General features: G+C 42.7%; 1 protein-coding gene across 2 annotated transcripts in view; it reads right to left on the bottom strand.

Annotated features, from left to right (window-relative positions):
- The window catches only part of Smarcal1 (SWI/SNF related, matrix associated, actin dependent regulator of chromatin, subfamily a-like 1), a 59,844-nt gene that overhangs the window by 9,566 nt on the left and 24,181 nt on the right, over positions 1-26,097 (bottom strand). For both annotated transcript variants that reach the window (XM_005395685.2, XM_005395686.2), the window contains exons 10-14: positions 25,815-25,880; positions 16,651-16,791; positions 14,702-14,917; positions 6,797-6,867; positions 4,118-4,220 (exon numbers count right to left, since the gene is read on the bottom strand). In XM_005395685.2, coding sequence (XP_005395742.1) covers positions 4,118-4,220; positions 6,797-6,867; positions 14,702-14,917; positions 16,651-16,791; positions 25,815-25,880 — 597 coding nt within the window. The remainder of the gene's footprint in view (positions 1-4,117; positions 4,221-6,796; positions 6,868-14,701; positions 14,918-16,650; positions 16,792-25,814; positions 25,881-26,097) is intronic.

Consider the following 26,097-nt stretch of genomic DNA (forward strand, 5'->3'; position numbering starts at 1 on the left):
AGTATATTTTATCCAAACTTTTCTTCTCTGCATGATGATTTTTAAAAATTATTACATATAACAGTTTTTTAATAGTAGATTACAGATGTCTTCTCATACCAATGAAACCCAACGAGATACCAAGAGCTTCAATTTTAGAGTTTCCTTGGATTCTTAAAGGGACCAATAATCCTCCCAAAGTTAGGAACCACTGGCCTGCTTATCTTTTATGGTTAAATGGACAATAATTTATTACATGGGACATTTGCTCACAAGCATTTAAGTTTTTAATTATTCATATTATAAACAGCATGACTTTTAATTTAATATCTTTATCCATGACTTTTAATTTAATATCTTAATCCATGATTAATATCTTTGTCCATTAATATCTTTGTCCTCTGTACTGGTCTGATCACTTTCTAAGAACAAATTCCTAGCAGTGAAATTTGAAAAAATGACTGTATATATTAATGCCACATTGTACCAAATACACAAAACAACCATGACTTAACTACAGTGTACATGTGTGACAGAGTAAATCCATATTTTTAGGTTATCTGAATCAATTTTTCCTTTATAACACTGTTTTTATGCTTAGAAAGCTATTTCCAATTACTGGGTATATGTTTATCAATAATTTGTTTTATACTTGATTTCAAGAATCTTTAATTCTCCGGGCATGGTGGCACACGCCTGTAATCCCAGGACTCATGAGGCTGAGGCAGGAGGATTAGCAGTTGAGTTCGAGGCCAGCCTGGGCTACATAGTGAGATCAAGGACAGCCTGAACTACATAGCGAGACTCTGTCTCAAACCTTCCCCTCAAAAAAAAGAAATTCTTAATTCATCTGCAATTTAATAAGCAGTGAGGTAAGCTTCATTTAAATTCTCTTCCCGCCTCAACTACCTAGCCAACTCTCCAAACTTTGTAGGCTGAGTAAATTAAACTTAACTTGTGATAGTTCTTTGATTATATATTTGTTTTCATTTCTACAGAAGGACAACTCATTCTATTCTGCCCACTGGGCCACCAACTCTTGAACCTGCATGATTCAGTTTTAATTACTGGTGCTTTATAAAAGATTTTACTGTTATTATTCTGTGTTACTGGGGATTGAACCCAGGGCCTTCACACTGAGGTACAATGCCCTGTATAGATTTATATGTTGAGACAAGGTCTCATCACGTTGGTAAGTTGTCCAGGCTGGGCTCAAACTTATGATCGTCCTGCCTCAGCCTCTCAGAGTTGTGGGTTTACAGGTATGTGCCACTTCACTCAGCTTACAATAGATTTTAGTATCTGTAGAGACAGATTTTCCAATATTGCTCCTCTTTTCAACACTGCCTTAGGTATTTCCCCTGCTTATTTTTGAGATGCCTGTTAGAATAACAGTATTAACATTTCATTTAAACAAATCCAGTTGGAGCTTTTAGTAGAACTGAATTAAACTTACAAATTTATTTGGGCAGGACTGGCATTTTTACACTTTTTTGCCTTTTCACAGAGTAGCACACCTCAAGTTTTTCCAGGTACTCATTAGTTTCCGTAATATTTTGGTTGAGACTATTTTATATCTTGTTGCAAACGTGATCTTCCCCTGTTACACTAATGAGTTATAGCTAGGCTATTTGAAAAGAAGAATTTATTTTAATATATTTATTTGGAACCCAACTACTCTACTATGCTCATGAGTTCTAAGAGTTTTCCAATTATCTCAGGTTTCTTGCAAATAGTGACAGCTCTGGTTTTTCCCCAGCAATTACAGGCTTTAATTATATGGGCCTGCTTCCTGTATTATTTTATATGCAAAAATTAAGCCCAGGTATATTAACCATCTACCCCAACCCAGGCATGGTGGTACATGCCTGTAATCCCAGCAATCGGGAGGCTGAGGCAGGAGGACTGTTTTGAGTTTGAGGCCAGCCTTGGCTACAAAGTGAGCTCAAGGCCAGCCTGAATTGCATAGTGAGACCCTGTCTCAAAAAGACAACAAAACAAAACAACCAAGCAAAAATATCTACAACTTTCAGACAAAAAGTACAAGAGAAAACTCTCATACCCTTATGAAGGAAAAGATTTCTTCAATAAAGCACAGAAAGCACAAGCTAAACAGGAAAAATGTAATAAATTTAAAATATAATTCCTGTAACCCCAGCACTCTGGGAAGCTGAGACAGGAGGATCCCAAGTTTGAGCCTAGTGTGGGTAACTTAGTGATTTAGAAAAACCTTATTTCAAAATAAAAAATAAAAAGGGGGAGGGACTGGGGAAGTAACCTGGGGTTAAGCTCTGAGGTTTAATCCCCAAGTGCCGTTAAAAAAAATTAAAAATTAAAATGTTTATCTTCCGTTCAGCAGAAACTTAAAGTGAAAAAATAAATGACTGATAAGTAATTAATAGGAAGAATTTATAAAGAATTTTTCTAAATCATTAGAAAAAGCCAAACTAACAGAAAAACAGGAAAAAAAAATACAAACAGATCCTCAGGGAAGAGTGCAAAAATGGCTAACAATCAGACAAAAAGGTATTTTACCAGTAGTCACAGAAATGCAAGTTAAAGCAGGAATGAAATGAGGTTTCATTTCACTGGATTCGCAAAAGTAAAATCCGGTAAAACCAAGTGTGGGTGAGCAAGCAGAACAGCCGTGATTCTTACACACTGCTGGTGGGATCACAAATGTGAGTAACCACTTTGGACAGTCAAAGTGAAGATGAGTCTATCCAATGACCACACAATCAATACTGTGCCTGGACATACACAAGGCATGTAGAAACACAGACACAAACACTGGTATATTCAAAACTACTCACATGATAGTAAGAACTTTAAATAAAAGTGCATGTTCACCAGCAGGAGAATGGATAAACTTTGGCACTCACCCAATGAGAGAGCACTGGGCAGTGAGAGTAAGTGAACTACCTGTTATTTACACTGTAGGGAAAATCTCAAAAACAATGTTAAAAAAAATAGCAAATTGCAGGATACCTACTCTGTGCTACCATTTATGCAATTTTAAAATAATATATACAAAAGGAGACTGAGTATTCTTTAAGGATATAGACTCTCACAGTAAAGTATGGCAATACGCAGGGGAAGGGTACACAGTAACCTAAGGGTAGTGATGCCATCTTCGGGGAAGAAGAAATGGAAATGGAATTAGAATACTGAGGGGGCCTGAGAATTTGATTACTGAAGACTAATAAATCTTTTCCTTTTTGTCTTTTTGAGACAGGGTCTCGCTATACAGTTCAGGCTGTCCTTGAGCTCACTTTGTAGCCCAGGCTGGTCTCGAACTTGTAACAGTCCTCTTGCCTCAGGTCTCCTGAGTGCTAGGATTACAGGCATGTGCTACCGCGCCTGAGCAGACTAATAAATCTGAAGGACAGGAGAGGTAATATAGCAGTAGAGCGTTTCCCTAGCATGCTTGAGGCTTTGGATTTGATCCCCACAATGCAAGGATAAATAATAAAAGTAAATCTTTAAATAAATAGAGTGAAACTTTTCATTTATTAAGTGTGAATATATTATTCTGTACCTTTCTGTATGTTTAAAATTACCTAAGTATAAAAAAATGAAGGAAGAAAAAGGGATATCGTGTTCCTAATTTTAACTGAATAAAAAGAGTGAACATACAATGTGTTTAGCTTTAATGAACATCCTTAGAAAACCCTCTAACTCTGCTTTCTGGTGAGAGCCACAAAACTGTGTGGAGTATACACCGCTATGTGCAATTAATAAAGGCACCTGCATAGATATGAAGGGGAACACAAGAAAGGAAAAAAGGAGGCTATTCACACAAATACTTGTCTCCCCAACAGTTTCTGCTGTTCCCTCTCTGGCCACTTTTGTAACCATGTATGCACGATAATAAAAGAGACACAGGGAGATCTCCTACAGTAAGACTCCTGAGATCTCTGTCCAGAGCACAGAGGACATTAAAGTGACACAGCTGGGGGAACATTCGGACCCCACTGTGGTTCTGCAGCAAGAACTCTTCATTAGAAAGGCTTCAGCAAAGTTTCAGGAAACCATCATAGTACATCTTTATCTACACCCAACACAACCCTGCTCAGAGCACCCTGACACATCAGCAGTAAAAGTCAAAACCCTATGGTGAATGTCAAAGGAAGCTTACCTTTCTCTCCAGTTCCTTAGTAATTGCATCCAGAACCATTTTATGGTGTGCGAACACGAGAAACTTCTCTCTTCCACTTTCCAGGAGGTCCAGGATATACTCACTGTATTTGACAATGATAAAAAAATAGACTAAATATATACTCTTCCAGGTGAGGTAAGTTACTGAAAAGTGACTGACATTTACAGGAGACACCTTGAGGGTCTCTCCCACTCCAGCATATGCTGGGGAGTATCGTGTTTGGTCTTCCTTTAATTTAGTTCTCTTCTCCATCTACTGTTTTCTAACTTCTTATCTTCAAGCCTTGGGCCTTAAAGGAAGACTACCATTCCCTGGGAGGGTAGGGTAAAGAGTAGTCATCTAGTTGGGAGGCCCTTAACTGGCTTTTCCCTGGATTAGCACCCTGTAGCGCCGTAGTGGAGAACTTATGGTGCATGTGCCACAGAGGGCTGTTTGTGTCACTGAAAGCTCTAAAACGCTTGCCATCACTGCTGTAGAAGGTTCACAACCCCAAGGAAGAGGTAAGCCTGCAGAGACAACTGCTGCTCACAGCCGTGGGAAAGTGAGCTCCCTCAGATACAGGTACACTTGTCCAGTCTGAGTCATTCCCAAATGCGGCCTTCCTTAAAGAAGTACAAATCACAACAGCTTCCTGTCACAACCAAGTAGGTGTTGGAAAGAGAAATGGACCGTCTCTAAATCTCTAACAAATTTTTTCAAACAACATTCCAACTGACCAAGGTAACAGATTCAAGTTCAACTCATGAACTACTGTACTAAAAGAATCTAATCATTGAGACATAAAGTCTGCCATGATACAAGTAAAAAGTTTACTGCTACAGCCCAAAAGTCACAGGGCTACAAAATTAACTTGGTGAGCTCATAAAAACTTCCATCCCCAATTTTTTTTTTTTAGTACTAGGAATCGAACTCATGACCTCACACTTGCCAGGCAGGCGCTTGTGCCACTGAGCTATATCCCCAGCCCCACCATCCCCGATTTTGTAATGCCCATTTCTCCTTCACATCTGACCATTCTTTACCGTTCTACCCACTAAAAGTCCCTCTGCAACCAGGCTGGAAATACTTGCTTAACGCAATAACCTGGGCTGTTATGCTGAAAGATGCCCATTCAAATAAAAACAAACAGCAACAAAAAAGGGGAGGGCAGCTCACAGAGGAAATTGAGGTTCTTAGGATTCATAATCAAATTTTCCCTTAACTAGATGTGTGACTCGGAGGTCCAGAAATGTTAATGAGATTTACTCAGTGACTGTATTTTACAAATGTTGCCCAAGTGACTTACTTTACTGATTTCACAAAGATGCTGTAAATGTGAAATGATGTAATATAGGTAGAAATTGTTTGGAAACCACAAAGCACTACACCACTTATCATAGAACTTGGAAAAAAGTATGGTGTGGCCAAAGTTTATTTATGAGGCAACAAAATGGGTAGACTTAAAATTCTAAGGGAAATGGGTGGCTGTGGGCACAGTATCCAGAGACAGAGGCACCCATAGACCCTGAGATGCAGAAGGCCAAGCTGGGGGACCGAGGCAGAGCTCACACTTGGCCATCTGTCACATGTGGCATGTGAGAAATGGGTTGGTGGTGGGGATTTATTGAGAGAGAATTTTCCAGGCCATAAAAACCGCATCTGGAGCTCATGAATCCCCCTAACGGTAACATAAAGGAAAAGGCAGGGCCCAGAAGAATGAAAGAGAGCTGGCTGACGGTCAGCAGGCTTCCTGGGCGGCATGGTGGGTTTGAGTGAGGCTGGGACTCCTCACAGGTAAGCATCGGGGGGGGGACTGGGTGGCAGGTTACAGGATCCAGGGGCTGGGGGAGGGTGGGGCAGGCTGTGTATTTCTCAATTTATCCACATATCTCAGTCCCCACAGCCAGTCTGGCACCATTCAACCCACACAAAATTCATCTTCATTGTAATTTAATCACTGGGACCATTATCCTGCCAGAGCCTCCCATGAATGTTAAACAATAAAAAAATCAGGCAAAATGCACGTCGCTAGAATTGCCTCAAGTTTCAACCGCAGTGATATTTGAACATGAGTGGGCTTTTCTTTCTTTAAGAAAGGCAATTTAGATTTTTCTAAGTCAGTGAATAATACTAAGAATAGAAATGTTCACTTCAGCTTCAGTTTATAAGGTAGAAAGAGAACTAAATGTGACAGTGGCCATTCACCCATATTGCCTGAACAAACTTGGAGCTTTGTTTGCTTATTTAGATATATAACAGCTGAAACTTGAGTCTCTGGAAAAGACCAGAGTATCCCTCTAAGGCAGCCTCTCCAACTTCTTTCCCTAAAAGAGAGTGATCACAGTTCTCCTAGCAAGACCAACACTTTCTCCATTCTGGTGTGGGTCAAGCCCACCTCCTGTTAAGCTGCAGCTGCCCCAGCCCTTGGGTGGATATCAGCTCTCTCTGGGTGGCAAGCACAGCTTGGCAGTGGCTCTGTTTACAGGGCAGCTTGGGTCTTGTGGGAGATAAGACCATGGTGCTGGAAACTTATTTTCAATGCGGCTATAGTTCTAATCTTTGATCATTTCTTAGAGAGCAGTAAAGCCGTTCTGGCAAGCTAGCTTGACAACCATTTTGTTTTGTTTCTTAAAGATGGATGAGAGAGAAGAATTGGGCAGACGCTCGGAGACTACTTACATGATACACGGGATTTTCGCTTCCGCTGTTCGGTTGAAGAAGAGAAGGAGGGCCTCTTTCTGCTGCTGTTTCTGTTGAGAGAGAAGTCGCGAGTGTAAAGACCCACGCTGAAGAGCTGGGGCAAGCTGACCCAATGGTCACTACTCTGAGCTGTATCAATCTTCGCACCGGTCAAAGTCGGGGGACCCAGGCACTGACACGACTCACCTGCTCACTTTGGCCATGTCAAGAGGAGCAGCTTGGGCTCTGGTTTTGTCCCCAGAGTCAGCATTCTAGCAAACTCTGTCACTCTCTGAGAACAGTGTGTTATGGTTTATGTCTGGGTGTCCCCTCAAAGCCTCATGTGGCCCTGGGGCAGGCTTTTAAAGTTTGATCGATTAGGGGTGTGAGAGCTGCAGTTTGCATATGTAAGGGAGAGGAAAAGGGTGCTTGAGGCCATTCCTCCTCCATTCCGCCCTGGTGTGTGCTTGTTGCTTTGCTGTGTTCTGCCGCCATGAGCTGTAGCTCTCTGCCATGTGCCACTCTGCCTTGTAATCTGCCAAGTACGGACTGAAACCTCCACCAACTGTGAGCTAAATAAACCATTCCTTCCTTAATTTTGGGTGTCAGGTATTTTGTCCCAGCAACGAGAAAAAAGTAACCAAGACACAGTGCTAAGAATCTAATGAGGTAAGGGACACGCAGGCTAGTTTGTTTTGGTTTTTTTGAGACAAGAGTTTTGCTACACAGTCCAAGCTGGCCTTGACATCACTAGGTTGCTCAGGCTGACCTCAAACTTGTAATCCTCCTGCCTCAGTCTCCTCTAAGTGCTGGGACTACAAGCAAGCTCCACTATGCCCAGCTCTTTGGAAAGGTATTTTGGGTAGGGTTTTAACCACACACACCAAACACACGTGATCCACTGAAATGTGGCTTGACTGAACACACCTCTTTACTGCGGCCAGAGACAAGTTACACTTGATCATTGCCCTGTGTGATTTGTCTCCTGCTCTTCTTTGGTCAAATTGTGTTTGTATCCAACTGACCAAACTCACCTCTTTTAAAACTGTATTGCACTGATTCCATCTGCCTCAACTACTTTACTCTAGTGCCATTTCCAAACCACTACCCAGGGGCTTTTGGCCTATCCCCTATGTAAGGGGATTCACTGCACTAGGAAGTTATGTTTCCTCTAGGGTTTACATCTAAATTAACCCCAGTAGAGAAAGCTAACACAGGAGATCCCAGCCAGAGTCCAAGTACTACGAGACAAATTTCTGATCACTCTGGCCACCACGTTCTCCTCCCACCATCACTGGTAGGAGACTGCTATGGTCGGAGTGTGTCCCTTCGAACTTCATGCATTGAAACTTAATCTCCAGGGCAGTGGTGATGTCAGGAGTGATTATGTGGGGAGGACTCATGAATGGGATTAGTGCCTGTGTAAAAGAGGCCTGGGAGAGACCTCACCCTTCCACCATGTGAAGACAGAGTAAGGAGATGGCTGTCCATGAGGAAGTGGGCTCTCAGTAGACACGGAATCTGCTAGCACCTTGATCTTAGGCTTCCTAGCCTCCAGAACTGTGAGCAATAATTTTCTGTTGTTTATAAATTCCCAAGTCTATAAACTAAGTTTATAAATTCAGATATTTTATTACAGCATCATGGACTAAGACAGGGGGCTGGCTACCTTGTCCCACTATTGAGTGTGGTTTACAGGTTATGGCTTGTACCTAAATGTCCCCTCAAAGACACAGGCAGTCATAGGTGAGGAGTTTTAAAAGTGGCTGGACTGGGGTGTGTGAATGTGGACTAAGGGTGTGACACTGGTACTGAGGGGGTAGATAATGGAAGCTCCACCCTGGGCATGGGTGGCATCAATCAGTAGGCTTTATAGCCTGGATGGAATATATACAGACAGAAGGTGGCTGCCATTGCTGCTTGCTGTTCTGCTGTCTCCTGCCTGCTCCACCATGGACTGTTTCTCCTCTGCTATGTGCCTCTGCCATACCGCCCTGCCTTGGAGCCTGCCAACTATGGTTTGAAACCTCTACAAACTGGGAGCCAAATAAACCTCTCCTCCTTTAACTCTGGGTGTTAGGTATTTTGTCTCAGCAGTGAGAAATGTAACTAAAACACAGACACACAGCATCCTTCTTGTGCCTGAGCCCTGTGAGATCACTGAACAACATGGGACAAGAAAGTGATTTAATAGTAATAACACCATGGCCCTAAACTTGTGGTTCCTGGGTTCTCTACAGCACAGGAAAGCAGCAGAGCAGGCTGGACCTGATGTTCCTGACAACACAGATGGTGAAAAGCAGCATCTTGGCTTTGAACAAAGTCTCTGCCCTAGGAGTTCACAGGAAAGAAGAAAGATCCTGGGGACCTGCAGCAATCTGCAGCAGCACTGCCTGGGGAGTAGTAGTTCCTTCTGAGGCAATAGCCCAATTTAACAGTTGCACCCTCCTGGGCCCTGGCATGAGGGCCTCTCCACAGCTCTGCTCTAACTTCTCTCTAGGCCACAGGCCCAGCTCACTGACTCCCCGAAGCAATCCACAAAGCCATCCTTGGGCCTGTAAGGGAGGAGAGACCCTCTGACCTGTGAGGTCCCTGAGAGGCTATGGCAGAGGGACAGAGCAGGCTCACACCTGAGACTTCCCATGGCGCGTCTGCTCGGTCACACCACTCCAGCCACCCTCTATCCACCATTTCCTGCTGTGTCCTTAGCTGCCCACCCTCCACCGGTACACATTCACTGTGTGCGTCCTGATGAGAACAAGAGAGGGCAAAGTAGACAGATGGAAAAATGGCAGAAGCTTCTAGAACCCGTGCCCCAATAGGAAACATCTAGAGTAGATGAGGGTGCAAAGCCACACACCCTTTCATCACCCAGCTGGGACAGCACACTGGGCTGTCCTTTTAGGATGATGTGGCAAAATGTACCCAAAGCCTTTCTTTAAAACTGTCCCCAGTGTGATCTGGTAACTGACTCCTTAAAATTTAACTATAATAAAATCAGATATACACAAATTTGTACATACACTATTTTTTCGGCATGGTATTACTCAGAATAGTTAGTGACTGAAAATAAAGGTTCCTACAGCAAGGTATGCTAATGCACACCTGCAATCTTAGCATTCAGGAAGCTGAGGCAGAAGGATTGCAAGTTTGAGGCCAGCAAGGGCTACACAGCAAGACCCTGTCTCAAAAAAATGAAAATAAAAACAAAAACTAACACCAATAAAAACTTCCTTAAAGGTACAACTAAAAATGACTGGTAAAATTATAATATTGGCATGGGCATAAAACTATGCAGTTTTTACTATATTTTAAAAAGAACACTTCAGCTGGGTGTGGTAGTGCACACCTGTCATCCTAGTATTTGGGAAGCTGAGGCAGAAGGACTGCCATGAATTCGAGGTCAGCCTAACTACATAAGAGACCCTGTCTCAAAAACAAAAAAAAAATTTTAATTAAAAAAAAAAAAAATAAACAAAAAGAACACTTAATATGGAAAATTCTCCATGGCATAATTTTGTACTCCATTTTCTTCCCCATTTAATATATTATTGTATGACCTCAATTGTGCTTTAAAAATATATAGGTTATTATATACATGTTTTATATATAAACATTTATTTTGATATAGCCATATACATTTTATATAAAATATTTATTTATATACATGTATGTATAAATACATACACACACATTTTTTCATACAGGGATTGAACCCAGGGCCTTTGCACTGAGCTACATCTAAGCCTTTTTATTTTTTAAGACTAGCTCTCAGTCATTAAACTGGTCAGGCTGGGCTCAAATTTGCAATCTTCTTGCTTCAACCACCCAGAGTGCAGGGATTACAAGAGTGCACCACCATGCCTAATTTGTATAAATATATTTTAGAGCAAAATATATATATGTAAGTACTATAGGAAAATACCAAATGTAATGTGCCAAAATTATGTGGTATAAAAGATTTTTTAATAATATGATAATTAAAATAACAGTTAACCTTTGTACACCATTTACCATGGGCTAGGCAGGGTTCTAAGAAACATACATCCATTTAACTCATTTAATAACCAACACTGCTATAACGAAGATACTACTATTCTATCTGTATCCACGAGGAAACTGAGACAAAAAAGTCAAGTGACTTTGTCACCAGGCTACTTAACACAAGAGCCAGAATTTGTAGTACTTTTTTTTTCCCCCCAGTACCGGGACTCGAACTCACAACCTCGCACTTGCCAGGCAGGCACTGTGCCACTGAGCTAAATCCCCAGCCCCTAATTTATAGTACTTTTAAGTATGGACTTTCAAGCCCAACTACCTGGATTTGGCACCTAACAGTGAGAATTAAAATATGAATACATATAAAGCAATGTGCACAGCAAGTCTTCAAGAAACGTTACTTATTATAAGTACTTTCCTTTCTTTTCTTTTCTGAGCCAAGGTCTCTCTCTGTAGTTCAGGCTGGCCTTGAACTCACTATGTGGCCCAGGTTGGCCTCGAACTCACAGTGATCCTTCTGCCTCAGTCTCCCAAGGGCTGAGATTATAGGCATGCACCACTACATGTGGCTTATTTTTTACATTTTATAATCATTTCTTGCAGTATAGGTATCTACTGTATTATTATTATTATTAATTATTATTTTGCAGTACTGGGTATCAAATGCAGGGCCTTTGGCATGCTAAGCAAGCACTTGGCCACAGAGCTACATCCCAACCCTGACTGTATTTTAGTGTGTGAGAAATCAATAATTTTATCTTAAAAAATTGGGTGGATATAATATTATCCATAAATGATGTCACTTCTTTTGTCAGCTATGGCCAAGAAATTTTAAATAACCTGTATTCTTTGTTCCTGCCTCTTAGACTTTATTAAATTAGATCCACTGGAGTCTTCAAATTTTACTTTTCTAGGTTGGAAATTTGAATGGATTATCAAATGACAAAGGGGAATTGATACTGACACCAGGAAGTCTGCACGGATTTGCTCCATTTTTCTGCTTCTGGTCTTGCTGATCAAAAAATGGCTTTGGACAAAAGATGATTATAGTCTGCCTTCCTTAGCCAGAGAATAGATACCTATTATTTCAGCTGCAAATGAGAGAAAGCTTTCATTATAACTTTGTATTTCATAAACTGGCTGCTTCACCTTGGCTACTGTGATTTAAAGCTTTTTCCCAAACTGTTTTACTCCTGGTGAAAAGGTGTGAAGGGACAAAGAAAGAATCAGCTCCAGATAGGCAGGTCAGTGGCTTGGTGAGGTCGCCATGATGTGCAGAACTGCAGGAAAATGGGAGGCTAAAAAGAAACTGTAAAAATGGGGTGGGGGGGGTAAGGTGCTTTCTGTGGAGACACAGGGACTAAAGTCATAAAAATATGGTTCTGCATTTTTAACCCTTTCAGTTTGGTATCTCATAGCTGCTCAGGGGTTAGAAGGGTCAGTTAGGGTCCTCTAGTCCAAGTCTCACGGAGGTGGCTCCCATTTTGAAGAAAGTTAGAGTCAAATTCACAGCTTAGAAATGCACCACCTCAGGGGCTTCCCAGTAGGAAAGTTCTGATGGCCCAAAGCATGAAGTTCTGATGGCCCCAATTTGGATTCTGTACTACCAAAATGAATTTCCATTACAGCACACAAAAGGGCATCAAGTCTTCAAGGATTTATTATCTATAAGAACTTAGTATCTGGCCCAACTCAAATTCTACCTTTCAGGCATAAACGCTTAATTTGCGTAAGACTCCAGGAAAGCAGGTAGCAGCTCTCCAGTGCTGGGCTGAGATGAGCTCTGGGTTCTCTCCCAGCTGGATTCTTGAAGAATTATACTGCATCTTTGGCTTTATTTTCATAAGCTGCAAAACAGAGTGGTGACTCCAGGGTGTTTATATGACAGAGATGCTAATCATACAACATATAGGATACTAGGCAAGTGGCACTATATGCACTTTTCCAGCTCTCAGGCAGGTTGTGGCTGCCTTTCTGACGTACAAGAAATATCAAAATATTCCCCCAAATGCAAGAGAGCTGTAGAGCTACTTAAAGTTACAAAACAGCCAACATCCCTAATTTTCATGGTTTATCTGAAATCAACCCTTCTGGCTGCACTGAAATCATTTTTGGAAAAAAAATCACTCACCTAACTTGAAAAAGTTTACAAGATAGCATAAGATTTTAAAATGCTTCCAGGCCTTGCTGCACTAAGTATACAATGTCCAGTGCTTCCATTTCTGCCATTCTCTTTCCTCTTGGCTATGCTATATGATTGTCACCTCCTAACCAGTTACTGTGACTTTCCTTCTCAACTCAAAGGCCCACTGACTGCTTTTCAGCCCTCTACACTGGCTGCTCTAAAACTGGCTCAAGAAGTAGGCGAGATGTAGGAGAAGAAACGACTTACTTCCATCTCTCAGAAGAAATAAGTCTTTTATAGCTGCTCAGATTTCTCCATCTAAAAATATGGCCCATCTAAATTTCCTCCATCAATATCCCATCTGCTGTCCCTGTTCATTGGTTTCCTTGGCTGATGGTGCTCACTCATAGTCAAAAGTCAAGGCCATTAAAGGTGAAAGAAAAATTATAAGGAAAAACTGAAAATTGAGAAAAGTTTCCACTCACTATTTTTTTTCTTTTTCCTGTTTTCCTTTTTGTTTCTTTTCAGAACCCACCATTTCAACATGCCAGGCAAGCATTCTACTACTGCGTGTACTACCAGCCCCCAGGCACTGAGTTTATCTCTAGGAATCAGAAAAGGACAACCAAGATGGGTTTTAGTGACAGAGCACTCTGGTTCTGCTGAAATACAATTCTCAAACTCTGTTCCATATCCTGTATCAGTGTTGCTGAACTTTGAGAACTCCATGAAAGACATTATGCCTGCTTATTACCTTGTAACCATCTAGATTTTATATATATATATGTGCATAAATTAAACATAGCATGCAAATTTACCAATACATCCTCTATCCTACCCCATTTCTTCAAAGCTTCTAGCTAGTCTTATTCATGGCACGGTAAAAGAACACTGAAAACATCACAGTTTGTCACTTGTCATTCTTAATTACTTTGTCATCTCCCAGAAGGGTGACATCTCATGCCCATCTGTTCCTTTATATGGGTCAATACCAAAACTCTATAATGCTTTGTGATATTATCATTGATTGTTATTTTCTTGCCAATGAAAATTACAAGGTTTTACTTGAAGAGGATATAAATGGAATTGGTACATATTACAGCACTTGGTATGGTATGACACTAAAGACAAGCACAAAATAAAAGTGTTCTGAAAAGATGAGACCACCATAGGAAAGAGCCCTAAATAATAGCGGCAAGAGACTTGCTCCTCGCCTCTGCTATGCCAGAGAGTAGCCATGAGATCCTGGGTAAACTTCGATGTCTGTGAGCCTCAGTTTCCCTGTTATACAATGAGTACCAATCTCCCCTGCCCATCATAAATAGTTGTAATAAGGATTCAAAAGATTAAGAGGGTTTGAAAACTCATTGTTATATAAAAGTTCACTCGTAATTTTGACTAGTACAAATGACGTGGTGTGGTTAGAAGGTTAGCATCCATCTTGAATAATATAGGACTAATTGTCTAACAACTATTGCCATCCTGAGGCATTCTTGAAATACATATTTCCACTTTCTCAGACGGATTCAGAATATATATCATCATCCTACTCTTTCCCCGTGGTTATTTTTCTGACGGTCCATGAACAACAACTTAAACAAGTATAAAACCACACATTAATGAGAGATTTTCAAAACATCTGATTGGGTGAGAAATAAGCTGAGCTGGCTGGGGAGAAGGTGACAGAAAGGCAAGTTCACAGGTCACTGCACAGAGTGTCTTGCAGGAAGGAACAACCACGAACACCTCTGAGCCCAAACCTGTCCCAGCCCGACACTCACAGTTCTGTCCTTGGTCATTTCCTTGGCTGCGGCATCCAGGCTGGCTCTGGCCTTGGCACTGATCTGTCCTGGGGCAACCACCACCATCTTGCGCTGTTTGGCTGGCAGCTGGGAAAGGACGTCAGATTTGAGGCGTCGTAGCATGATAACTTCCTCCAGCAGCAGCTTCAGCTCTCCCAGGTTGGAGGAGCCCGAGTAGTCCCAGCCCCACTGCAGCTGAGGAGGAGCGAGACAGGCCATGAGCTGTAGGCAACATTTTCTGCTCATCACCACCCCGGCTTCACATTCAGAGAAGTGCAAGAAGTGCATTTCTCCTTTCTTCAAAAGGAGAAATGTCCAGGGAGGACAGGTGAGAAAAGGGATGAGAAAAGCCAGGCAAAAATGAAGAAAACCACATGTCATGACATTTTACAACCTTTATAGTGATAGCTGAAAAAAGTAAAGAGATTTGGTGCTTATTTTATTAAAAAAAAAAAAATCTTGGTTTGCCAAACTATTCCTGCATACTAAATACAGAAATTAGTCTCCAAGATTTACACTGCAGAGTCCACTGCATGGTGTAATGAACAATGTCAGTGATGTCTTCTTGATGAGATTTAGAAGGATTTGAAAACCATCGTTTCTCAGTATGGTTTAAAGCAATACAACCAAGTATGATGCAGGAAAAGCAACAGCAATGTGTTGCTACTGGTGGTTGGGGCTAGCAGGAGGATGGTGATGGTGCTCACTAATAGTCAAAAGTCAGAGCCATTAAAGGTGAAACACAATGTTGTGTTGCTACTGGTGGTTGGGGCCTGCTGGCAGGAACCTAGCACAGCAGTTTCTGCCACTCTGGCTGAAAGAAGAGGTTTCTCAGGGTTCAGGGCTTAGGCAGTTAGGTCCTCATGAACACGGCTTCCTCACCCACTGGCTCCAAGGAGGCAGTAGACTTAAAGGTCTCTTCCCTGTCACACATTTGAAGATGCTAGCACTAGAATTAAAATCTTGGCTGCGGGTGTAGCTCAGTGGTGGAGCACCTACCTGCGCATAAGGCCCTGGGTCTGACACCCAGCACTGCCAAAATAAATAAATAAAGCAAGACTATCCTTCATCAATAATCTTACTGGAAATAGGGCTGATCTGCACGGTCCTGTGGAGCACAAGCCAGTGAGTGTGTCTGCTGCCTTGCTTTGCATGATCCTTCCCTTCCTGCTTCCTTCTCCCCTGGACTGTCAGCTGCCTGAGGGGAGGAGCTGGGTTTGCACAACTATGGGGTCATTGCTGAATTGAGAATAAAAAGAGGTGGTCAAAAGTGAGGAAATAAAATGACCCCAAGGTATCTCTTCTTTAAAAAATAAACAACTCTAGCTAGTTGCAGTAGCTCACACCTATAATCCCAGCATTGAAGCAGGAGGATCACTGCAAGTTCAAGGACAGCCAGGCCTACAAAGTGAGTTCAAGGCCAGCTTGAACTGCATAGTGAAAACCTGTCTCAAAAAGAAGGAAAAAAAAAAATGCTATGAACAAGTGCATATCATAATGAATTTGGGTATCATGCATCTAAATTTAACGTTGCTATCTCTTAACCTTGTACGTGAAATTCTTAATCACAGTAGAGATTTTAAATTGGACTTCGGAATAATCACAATAGACAAGCTTTTATTAAAAACATACCCAGTCCCAGGCCCCGGGCTAAGTAGCAGGAAGGGACTGAGGAGAACAAAAGAACCATCTTTGCTTTCAGGTGGGGGTGGAGATGAGGATGCAAAGAGAACACAGGCAAGGGGAGGTCAGGATGCCTCAGTTTCTGGTGTCAGAGACCAGGAAGGGGCAGCCTGATGCTGGGAATACAAGAAGGGGCAGCCTAGGGAGTAACAGCAATGAATTCCACCTTCAGCCTCTTCCATCACTAGCCAAAGACCCAGCACCTGGGTGAGGCACGGGTAGCTAGGTAGGGAGGAGAGAAATACCCGTTTGGCATCGCAGTAGCGAAGTCCGAAGGCATGAAACTGAGGGAAGAAGGTTGGCTTGACTGCAATGATCTGCGTGTAGAGCTCTGCAGGCCGGGACATGGCTGGCGTGCCTGACAGCAAGATCACCCTCTTGGCCACCTAGAAGACAAACAAACCCACTCTGAACCAGGCAGGAAACTGTCTCAGGGAGGCAAGAGCTGAATGGGCCCAGGACCAGAGAAATACCCCAGAATTCAGCAGGACCACCTTTTGCTTCCCAGGCACTTTCACTGCTGGCGGTTCTCAAGTTGAAATATCTCAGAAACAAGGGTAGATCTAAGTTCCAACAATGCTGGAGCCAGTCTCACTCCAGAACTCTGTGACATCCCAGGATCTCTAAGCAAGGTTACTATGACCTGAGAAAAGGACCGTGTGTGTTCCAAGAACCTAACAGTGTTGCCAACGTGAGCGGTTCAAGGTCATCTGCTTTTCTTTAATCCTTCCTTGCTGCCATCATTGCACACAACTCTAACTACCCTGAACTCTCCTTTCCCTTTCCCACACTCAATCACCAGCTTCTTGAGATCAAGACTGGGCTGTGTTCCCTTTTTTTACCATAGCACTTTGTAGGTGGCACAAAGGAATCAACAAATAGTCACCATATGCTGAGAAAAATTCAGAAGGAAGCCAGTTCCCATCACAGGGAAAATGGAGTAAACTCAAAGAACTGTTCCACCACTGAAACAGGAAGTAGGGGAGACTGCAACAGTCTAAACCTCCTGCAGAATGGATTTCCAACATCCAAGTTGGATTTAGTAGAAGAACACTGTAAAAACCAGGAAGAAGTGCCAGGGGTTGCCCATGTACAAGCCTCCATTTAATTTTCTCTAAGGGAAAAAAGGATCTTCACTAACTTCATCATGGTTCTAGGTTAAGGATCCCTGAGTCAAACACATTTTACAGTTAATTAGGACTTCAAATAGTGGAATCTTGACCCATTACCCTAAATTCAGCCCAGCCCTGCAGCAGCTTGAAATAGGGTCAGGACAGATACAAATAGGTGGTCAATTCCAGTAACAAACTCCAAATTGTTCACTACCCTGACACCAACCTGACCCCAGGAGATCAGATCCAAATACCTTACCTCTAAGTAAGACAGGAAAAGGAAGAGGCTAAAAGAGGAGACACTTCTTAACGTATTGGACATAAAATCACCACAAATTACTGGCGCGAAACTCACTTCAGCTCTGGGAAGAGAACCCCACCGTGGAACTCAGTTATGTACAAACACCTTGTTAACCAGTGTATCCTTGAGTTAATGACAATAATGTAAGGCAATCACATGAACTAAATCTCCTAGGGGAGGAAATTAGGTTTTCAAATGGATACACTGCCTCATAAAAATAAATAAATAAAGATGTAACAGTGGGAAGAAAGATGACTCCTTGTAAATACCCAATATACACAATGCTAAAAAATGTACTTTCGCCATTCAGCCACTGCCAATACCTAATTCCATTATGACAGGAGAGCTATGAATTTTTCCAGCTGTAATTTTCTACAGTTCAATTACCCAGGCCTCCTAATTTCCTGCACGGTTTAATGCAGACTCATTAAAATAACAATGTGCTTCTTGAATGGTGTCTGTGGCATCTTCTCCTTGGCTTAAGACCATTTCAGCAAAAAGGCAAAATGAAAAGTTCCACCAGTAAGAGAAAATCTGCCCATCCTCCCCAACCCACTCCTTGTGTTTCTGTTTGCCTGGGGATGGAGTCCAGGCAAAAGCAGTTCATGAACCAGGTGGTCAGAGTTAACTCCTGGGTCCTCTGTCGGACATTTACAGGATGCAGTTATACTTGAGTCAGTTCGCCCATACGCTTCCCTGACTACAGTGAGGGGACTGGTGCAAACGGACACTTGTGGGTATGAACAGCAGGGACAGCATTATGGAAAAAGAAAAAGGTCAGCTCTGAGAAGAAACTGAAGGGCATCTCCTCTCTATGGAAGGAGTTAGCTCTTCCCTGCTCAGTCCCCACATATTCACATTGTCACCACTGTCATTTCATGAGGCCTGTAACCTTTGCTGGACCACAAACAATTTACATAAGTATCTGTCTCCACCTCTGAGAAGTTCCAATCCAGGAAAATATAAATGCAAAAAGTTACATAAATCAACATTAACCTGAACACTTTACAGTTAACTCCCCTGGCTAAGGAAAGGAAATTCAGAATAGGTAAGTAGTAGGCAAGCTGGTACATAGATTTTGCTGCTGCCGGGGCGGGGGCGGCGGCGGGGGGATGTAGCTCAATGGTATATACAGAATTTTCCAGGGAGACTCTGCTGCATTGATTTGAAGTAGATAACACACACACAGGTTGTAAAATACAGTATGAGTGCACAGAATGTGCTATGGTAGAGAAAAAAACTGAGGCGAAGTTCATGTAAGAAGCAGACGTTTTTCTCTAGCCAGGTGTAGTGGTGCACATCTGTATGCAATCACAGCACTTTGGGAGGTTGAGGTAGGAGGATCGCCAAGTTCAACCTGGTCTGGATAACTTAGCAAGACCTTGTCTCAAAATACAAATTTTAAAAAGGCCTAGGCATGTGAGAGCCCTGGGTACAGTCCTCAGTACTGCCAAAAAATGTTATCACTTTCCATTGTTCTCCTCCCACCACCTGAGCCAGTAACTTGCTTTACTGAATTATTCTGACTGGCTACAACATGTATTATAAAGACGCAGAGCCAGGAATAAACTGATTCTCCTCACAGCTCAGTCTCACTTTTATACCTAGTATTATTCTAATGATGATACTCTAAAGTCTATTCAATATACTCAGTTAGAGGTAGGACAGGTAGAAAGCAGATAACATCACAGAGGAAGACCACATCCACACATACTCATTAACCCTGAAGAGACAAGGAGACTGAAGCTATTAGACTCTAACTAGTTCAGAAGTCATAAAAGCATCTTCAAAAATAAGGAGAGTAGCCAGCTTAGCTTGGGAACAAGTAATCAAACGCACCCACAGCAAGAACAAATGCAGGAACCACAAGAGAAAACACAAGAGTCAACACTTTTAGGTGAACCAAAGGCCTGCACACAGGGGAAAAGCTCACTGTGCAGGAAAAATCCAGTGATGGGAATGAGCGAAGAGGACAGAGGCTCTGTCGTTCACAGCGCCCCATGCCAGGAGGGGTGGTGGGCACCAATAGTCCCAGCTACTTGGGAGGTTGAGGCAAGAGGATCATTTGTGCTCAGGAATTCAAGACTACTCCGAATAATGCAGTAAGACCCAGAGTCAAAACTGAAAACAAAAACGACAATGCCCCAGGTGGGTCTCCTTAGGTCAAACAAGATCAAACCAGACAAATACCTTAATTCTGGAGACTGTTGACCAAAGGCTGCCCCTAGTACCAACTGATGGCCACCTACCACTCTGACACCTGGGGAATGGCCTTTCTGACTCTGGTTAGGTCAGCATATGTCATATAAATGGTACCTTTACATCCTTGCTTGTGTTAGAAGTCTGAAGGGCACTGCTACTACTAAACTGACCTGCATGAAACAGTGCTTTCAAGCTAAGCAAGTATCACTGTTCTGTTATCAATAAAATTGCAGTGTCACATAGAACGCAGCCCTTGGGGAAGGACAGAGAGAATGAAGACTGTGACTATAGATATACTGATTTGAAACATCAAATTTCCATAAAGAGACTAAGCAGACTGTGTAAAATAATCACATATTAAAACTGAGGTCATTAGGAGCTTTAAGGTACACAAACCACTAGTGTATGGGTATTATAAAGACAGCATATAGACTAAAATTAAAAACTAAGGTAGATTTCTTCGTTAAGTAGCAGACTTCAATAATTTCCTTTTACAGTCTGGCTCTATGATGAACTTGAGAAAATAAAACCAGAAAGGCTGGACACAGGGACTTCTCCTGTAGTCTCACCACAGTAGGGTGGAAATTAGAACCACTGGCTGACACCCTTCTCCCCTCTGGCCTGTGAAAGGCAAAGAGCCAGCTCTCACGAATGCACAGGGACTGGGTCTTCTGCTCCTCACTTCTACACCACAGGAAAAGATGGTCACTGCAATGTTGTACGGAAGAGCTACAATTTGGCTACAAATCCATCAAAGGGAACAGAGGATATACATTTTGATGGCTTTCTTCAACAGAATTCTACTTGTAAAATGAGGTAGAGTTATTTGGAATGACATGTAATGATTTTCAAGGTAGATTATTAAGGGAAAAAAGGTAGGTATGAAATAGTGACTGTGGAACCCTCTGAAAGAAAGAAAGAAACACACATTTATACTTACATAGGAGTAAGCTATTTTATAGGAGCAAACCAAAAAAATCTGGTAACGATGGCTGTCTTTGAGGAGAGAGACAAAGGACTAGGGAACCTAAGGTATGAGGAAGATGTATTTTTCACTGCCTACTTTTTTGTACCCTTTGAACTTAGCATGTATTGAACTTAGCATGTATTTGAACCACTTTAATAAAAAAGGTGAAAGAGCTGGGCATGGCAGCACATACCAACTCAGCATTCTGGGAGGGCGAAGCAGAAGGATCAGAAATTTGAGACCAACCTGGGCAAATCAGTGATTGAGCAAGACTCTGTCTCAAAAAAAAAAAAGGCCAGGGATGAAGCTCAGTGTGAAGGCCCTGTGCTCAAACCCCAGTACCGCCAAACAGAAAAAAGAAAAAGTGGGAGCTTTTTAGTCAATGTCTCATCTCACCCATCTTTACAGATATGAAAACACTCTACTCACAGAGAAAGAGAAACAGTACTTATCAGGAAAGGGTGGTGGGATTCTGGAAGCCTTTTGCCTTTCAAAAAGTTTAATTTTGCTATTATACTGATTCAACAACAACAAAAACCAATGTAAACAAACCAACTAAACTGAACAAAAACCCAACCACACTCTGATATTCAAAAGAGTGACGCGACTCCTCAGAATTGGTATCACACGGAGCAAAGGCACCTAACTGTGCACATGGTTATGCCCAGCTGGACTGATAAACTGACTCTGCAATTCGGCATGCAACAATTTGTTCTAATAGGATAAGCATGCAAGGTACATACAGATGGCTGATATTCACTTGCAGAACTGTTTATAACCACAAAAAGGAAAAATGACCCAGTGCCTGACACTGAGGCTAAATAATGGGGTGTATTTATACAACAGAATGCTCCACAGTCATTAAAAACGACGATGTTGGCCAGCCATAATGGCACACACCTGTAATCCCAGCACTCAAGAGACTGGGTCAGGAGGATTGAGAGTTTGAGGCCGGCCTACACACACAGTAAGACCCTCTTTCGAAAATACAAAGCAACAAAAAGCCCAGGTAAATAATACTGCAAGGGAAGAAAGATGTCACATTTCACCTTTCCCAGGGGATAACGACATCAATTTAACAACCTACTCTCTCTCCACTGACTGCTGTCGCAAATTACAAACCCACATTTGCTAGACATTATTTGGCCCTGCTCTCTTGGACTGTATGATTAAACCTCATTATCTCATGAAGCACATTTGCTAAAAATATCTTGTGATATTAATAATCAAAATACAGTTCTAAGAAATGTGTACATTAGGGAATAATCAAGTGGTATTAAATCAGTCCTTATGTGGCTTTTCAAATACATATTTTACTTCCTCTCAACTATCTTCCTAATACAAAAGCCTTCAGATTTATTTACTTATTGTCTTAGTTACTTTTCTCTCATTGCTGAGACAAAATACCCGATGCCCAAAATTAAGGAAGGAAGGTTTATTTAGCTCACAGTTTGTGGAGGTTTCAGGCCATCAACAGCCAGCTCCAAGGCACGATGACATGGCAGACAGGCCTCACAGAGGCAGAACAGTTCATGCAGGCAAAAGGTAAGAAAGCAGTAAGGGTACCTTAACATCATCTTTCTGCCTTTTTATCTGACCTAGACTACCGGTACTAGGGTGGTGCCAAACCAATCAGTGGACTGATTTAGTAATCACCCATCCTGAATCCTAGCACCCGTAACCCTAGCATTGCACCATGAATCAATCACACACTCTAGATCCAGCCACCTCTGAAAAAGCCCCACCTATAACTGCATGAGACTTTGGGGGACATCTAGACACAGCTGTAACAGATCCATGGTTCTCCACGTGGACAGGAAGTGATCTGTGCTCACAGGAGACGTCTGGCAACATCTGGGGACAATTCTGATGGTGAACACTGACAGCATTCCTGGCATCTCATAGGTAGAGGTCAAAGATGCTGCTAAATACTCTCATGCACAGGACAGCCCAGTCACAAAGAATCAACCAGTCCAAAATGTCAGCAGTGCCAAGGCCGAGCAAATCCAATCTAGATAAACACTGTAGTGGACTGACAACTGGTGGTCAACTTATAAGCCCCAGCTGAACTGAGTAAACGTGGTGCTGGGTGTGGGAGGCCCACCTGAGGATTGTTGCCAGCAGCACAAGAGGCAGATGTGGAGAAGGAGGTTTTGGGGAACTAAAGAGGCTGTTGGGAGCTGAGAGAGGTTGTCAGGAGCTGGTAGACGCTGTACGGAGTTGTTGGTTCTGTTGGAGGAGCTTGTCATGTTGGATTTCCTGATGAACTTGGCTGTTTTCATCCTCCAAGGAGTTCGGGACCTCGTTGGCCCTGAGAATGGCTTTGGTTCATTTTGGGGGAGCTCTGTTCCTCACTCTGAGCATTACTTCCTGGCTCCGGAGGGGAAGAAGGTACACAGCTCAGTCTCCTGGAGAAGCTTGCTGCATTGGCTTCCCTGATGGGAACTTGGCCATCTTGATCATCGGAGGAGCTTCGGACCTCACTGTTGTTGAGGATGGCTGTGGTACCTCTCGGGGAAGGTCTGGTTCTTCTGAGAGTCGTTTCCTGGCTCCAGTGCAGATCCCTCAGCCTGCTAGCACAGATCCTTTATCCCTCTGGCACAGACTTCCCAGATTCCACCACTGACCTTTGTGCTTTCGCAGCACAGATCCGTGAAACAGGCCTGCATGAGATATTGTTATGGGCTCTGGGCTTCCAGCTGGATTCGTGGGAAGCATTGTTATGAGCTCTAGGTCTTAAACTGGACTCCTGCAGGACATTATCGTGAGATCTAAGCCCTCAGCTGGATTCTTGGTCTATAGTGTGTGGACAGATTTCCTGCACTCTTTTGTATATCGTTCTTTGGGTGACTATTATAAATAATCTTAGAGAATATGTGTCCTTTATTATATTGTTCTCTCTTGCAAAATAAGCCCCAAACCAATACAAATATACAGCAAAGAGAGGTGACAGAATAGCACCAAACGTCCCACCCCACTCCTGCCACTGCTCCACATTATAGGAAATTACAAAACATTACAGAAGAGCAGGACTTCAACAGGCTGTATTCATGCATCCTATGTTAAAATACAAATGCACCCAAGTGCGACAGCAAATGTAAAGTAAAGATATAGGAGCTTAAAGATTCATTTTCAACATGTCACTTTAAAATATACTCAAGGTATTAAAGATGTCTACCCTGCTTCCAAAGGCCGGACTCAAAAGCACCTGCTTCAGTACCCACTGTGCAGTTCCACGTGCCCCAGCTGGCCATGGTTACCTTGACAAGACCTTGCTAAGAAGTGTTCATTTACAGCTTTAATGATACAATCTATCTATTGTGCAATTTCTTTTGTCTAAATAATCACTGGTTCAGATTTAATTTCAGTTATGGCCATAATATTGGAACCACAGTATTAAGGCCTATTAACATTTTTTCAAAGAAAAACATATTAAAGCCTCTCAAAGACGAGTCACTCCCCTTAGACAGACAGTTCATTGTGTGTGTCCATCAAGGCTCTCATCATATAAATATTTATAGGTAATATCAGAGAGCCAAGCCTTTTTAAGTAAAAGACTTACTTTCATACTGGAGCATACAACATATCCTTGCCTTGGAAGATTTATCACATTACTGCTTATTCCTAAAAATATTAAAACTTGAAATAAGTACATAGTTACTTTTATGTGTGTTTTGTGAAGGGTCAGAAGAATAAGGTTTTCAAATGCTAAGCTTCATCATCATTTAGCAAATGTGTTCTCTTTAATTTAGTCTAAAGTGAAAGCTGCTTTTTTTTTTTTATTTTGAGATGGCCTTGCTTATTTAGGCCAGGGTGGCCTAGAATTTGTGACCCTCCTGTCTCAGTCTCCCAAGCATTGGGATAAAAACTTCTAGGCAATAAAAGCTGCAGTTTCAAAATGCTGGTGTGACCCAAGGGCTGCCCTACTAGAGTGCAGGATGAACTTAAACTTGTGTTTACTTGCTCTACACCAACCAAAGTGGGTTCCTCCAAAGTCAGATCTCTGAGAGAGTGCTAACTTGCCCTGAGAGAAAACATTACTTTTTATACTTGTTCCCTAATTTTAGGAAGAAATCCACTCCCAAAAAGATGGAAGGCAAGTTGGGGGCCTATCCCTTGTAAGAATGGGGGAACACACCACAGAATAGACACAGGCCAAAGCGCCAATGGAACAGGGAGCTGCATACTGCCTGTCGAACACGCACAGGTGAAGACTTGAACCTGTGGCACACACCCACCCTGGCCTGCTCTGAACCAGAACTTATTATACTCACCAAAGTGCTCCAAGTGCTCAGAGGCCAGTGGAGAATCCCCATAGAAAGGAATGTGGACTGCAGGAATGCCTGTTAAGTAGAGGCCTTGGGGCTGGTTCTAAGGCCTGGCTCAGCTCTGCTGGGGTTACTTCTTGTACCCACTGGCCTTGGCCTGCTTCTAAGTTGGTTCTACCTCATTGCTGTTGGCTCTCAGCACCTTGACATCTCTGCTATGAGTGACTCAGCTCCTCATGAGCTGTCTGGTGGACAACCTGCTGTAGGTCCTTCCCTATCCAGGCAGGAAGCCAAAGGAGGATTCCGAAGTACAACCCTACCTGGGCCTGTGAGACTTAACATGTCTCCATCTGTACTACTGGGCCCTCAGCTGGACGTCCGGAAGGAAAATGGAGCTGGAACCTAAGCCCTAGGAGACGCCCTGAATCGATGCTGAGTCCTGCCCACAGCACACAGGCTGGGCCTTGGGCCTGCTCTCCTAAGTCCCCGCACACCCACAAATACAACGATCTCCAGGAACAGGGGCGCTGGCCCCAAGTCTCCTCTCAGTAGCACTCACCTTTAGGATGGGCATAGCTGCTCGGCAGCGGGCGGTCTTGCTGTTTTTGAGGAAGTGAGATTCATCCTGAAAGAAACGGCCACATAGTGAGCAAGGCCCAATCCTGAGAGGACAGAGGGGCCACAGGAAGCTTGGCCCTGGCCTGGCATTTGCCCTGTGGGCTCTCATGCAAACAGACAGAGCAGTGGGCCTAGGGAAGAAGCCAGGTCTCCAGGGCAAGTTGGGCAAGTTGTTTCATTGCTCCAGGGACAGTTTTCTGCACAGACAGTTGGTTCATGAGTTC

The sequence above is a fragment of the Chinchilla lanigera genome, unplaced genomic scaffold (assembly GCF_000276665.1).
Source record: "Chinchilla lanigera isolate Chin_1 unplaced genomic scaffold, ChiLan1.0 scaffold00052, whole genome shotgun sequence".
In the NCBI taxonomy this organism is placed as follows: Eukaryota; Metazoa; Chordata; class Mammalia; order Rodentia; family Chinchillidae; genus Chinchilla; species Chinchilla lanigera.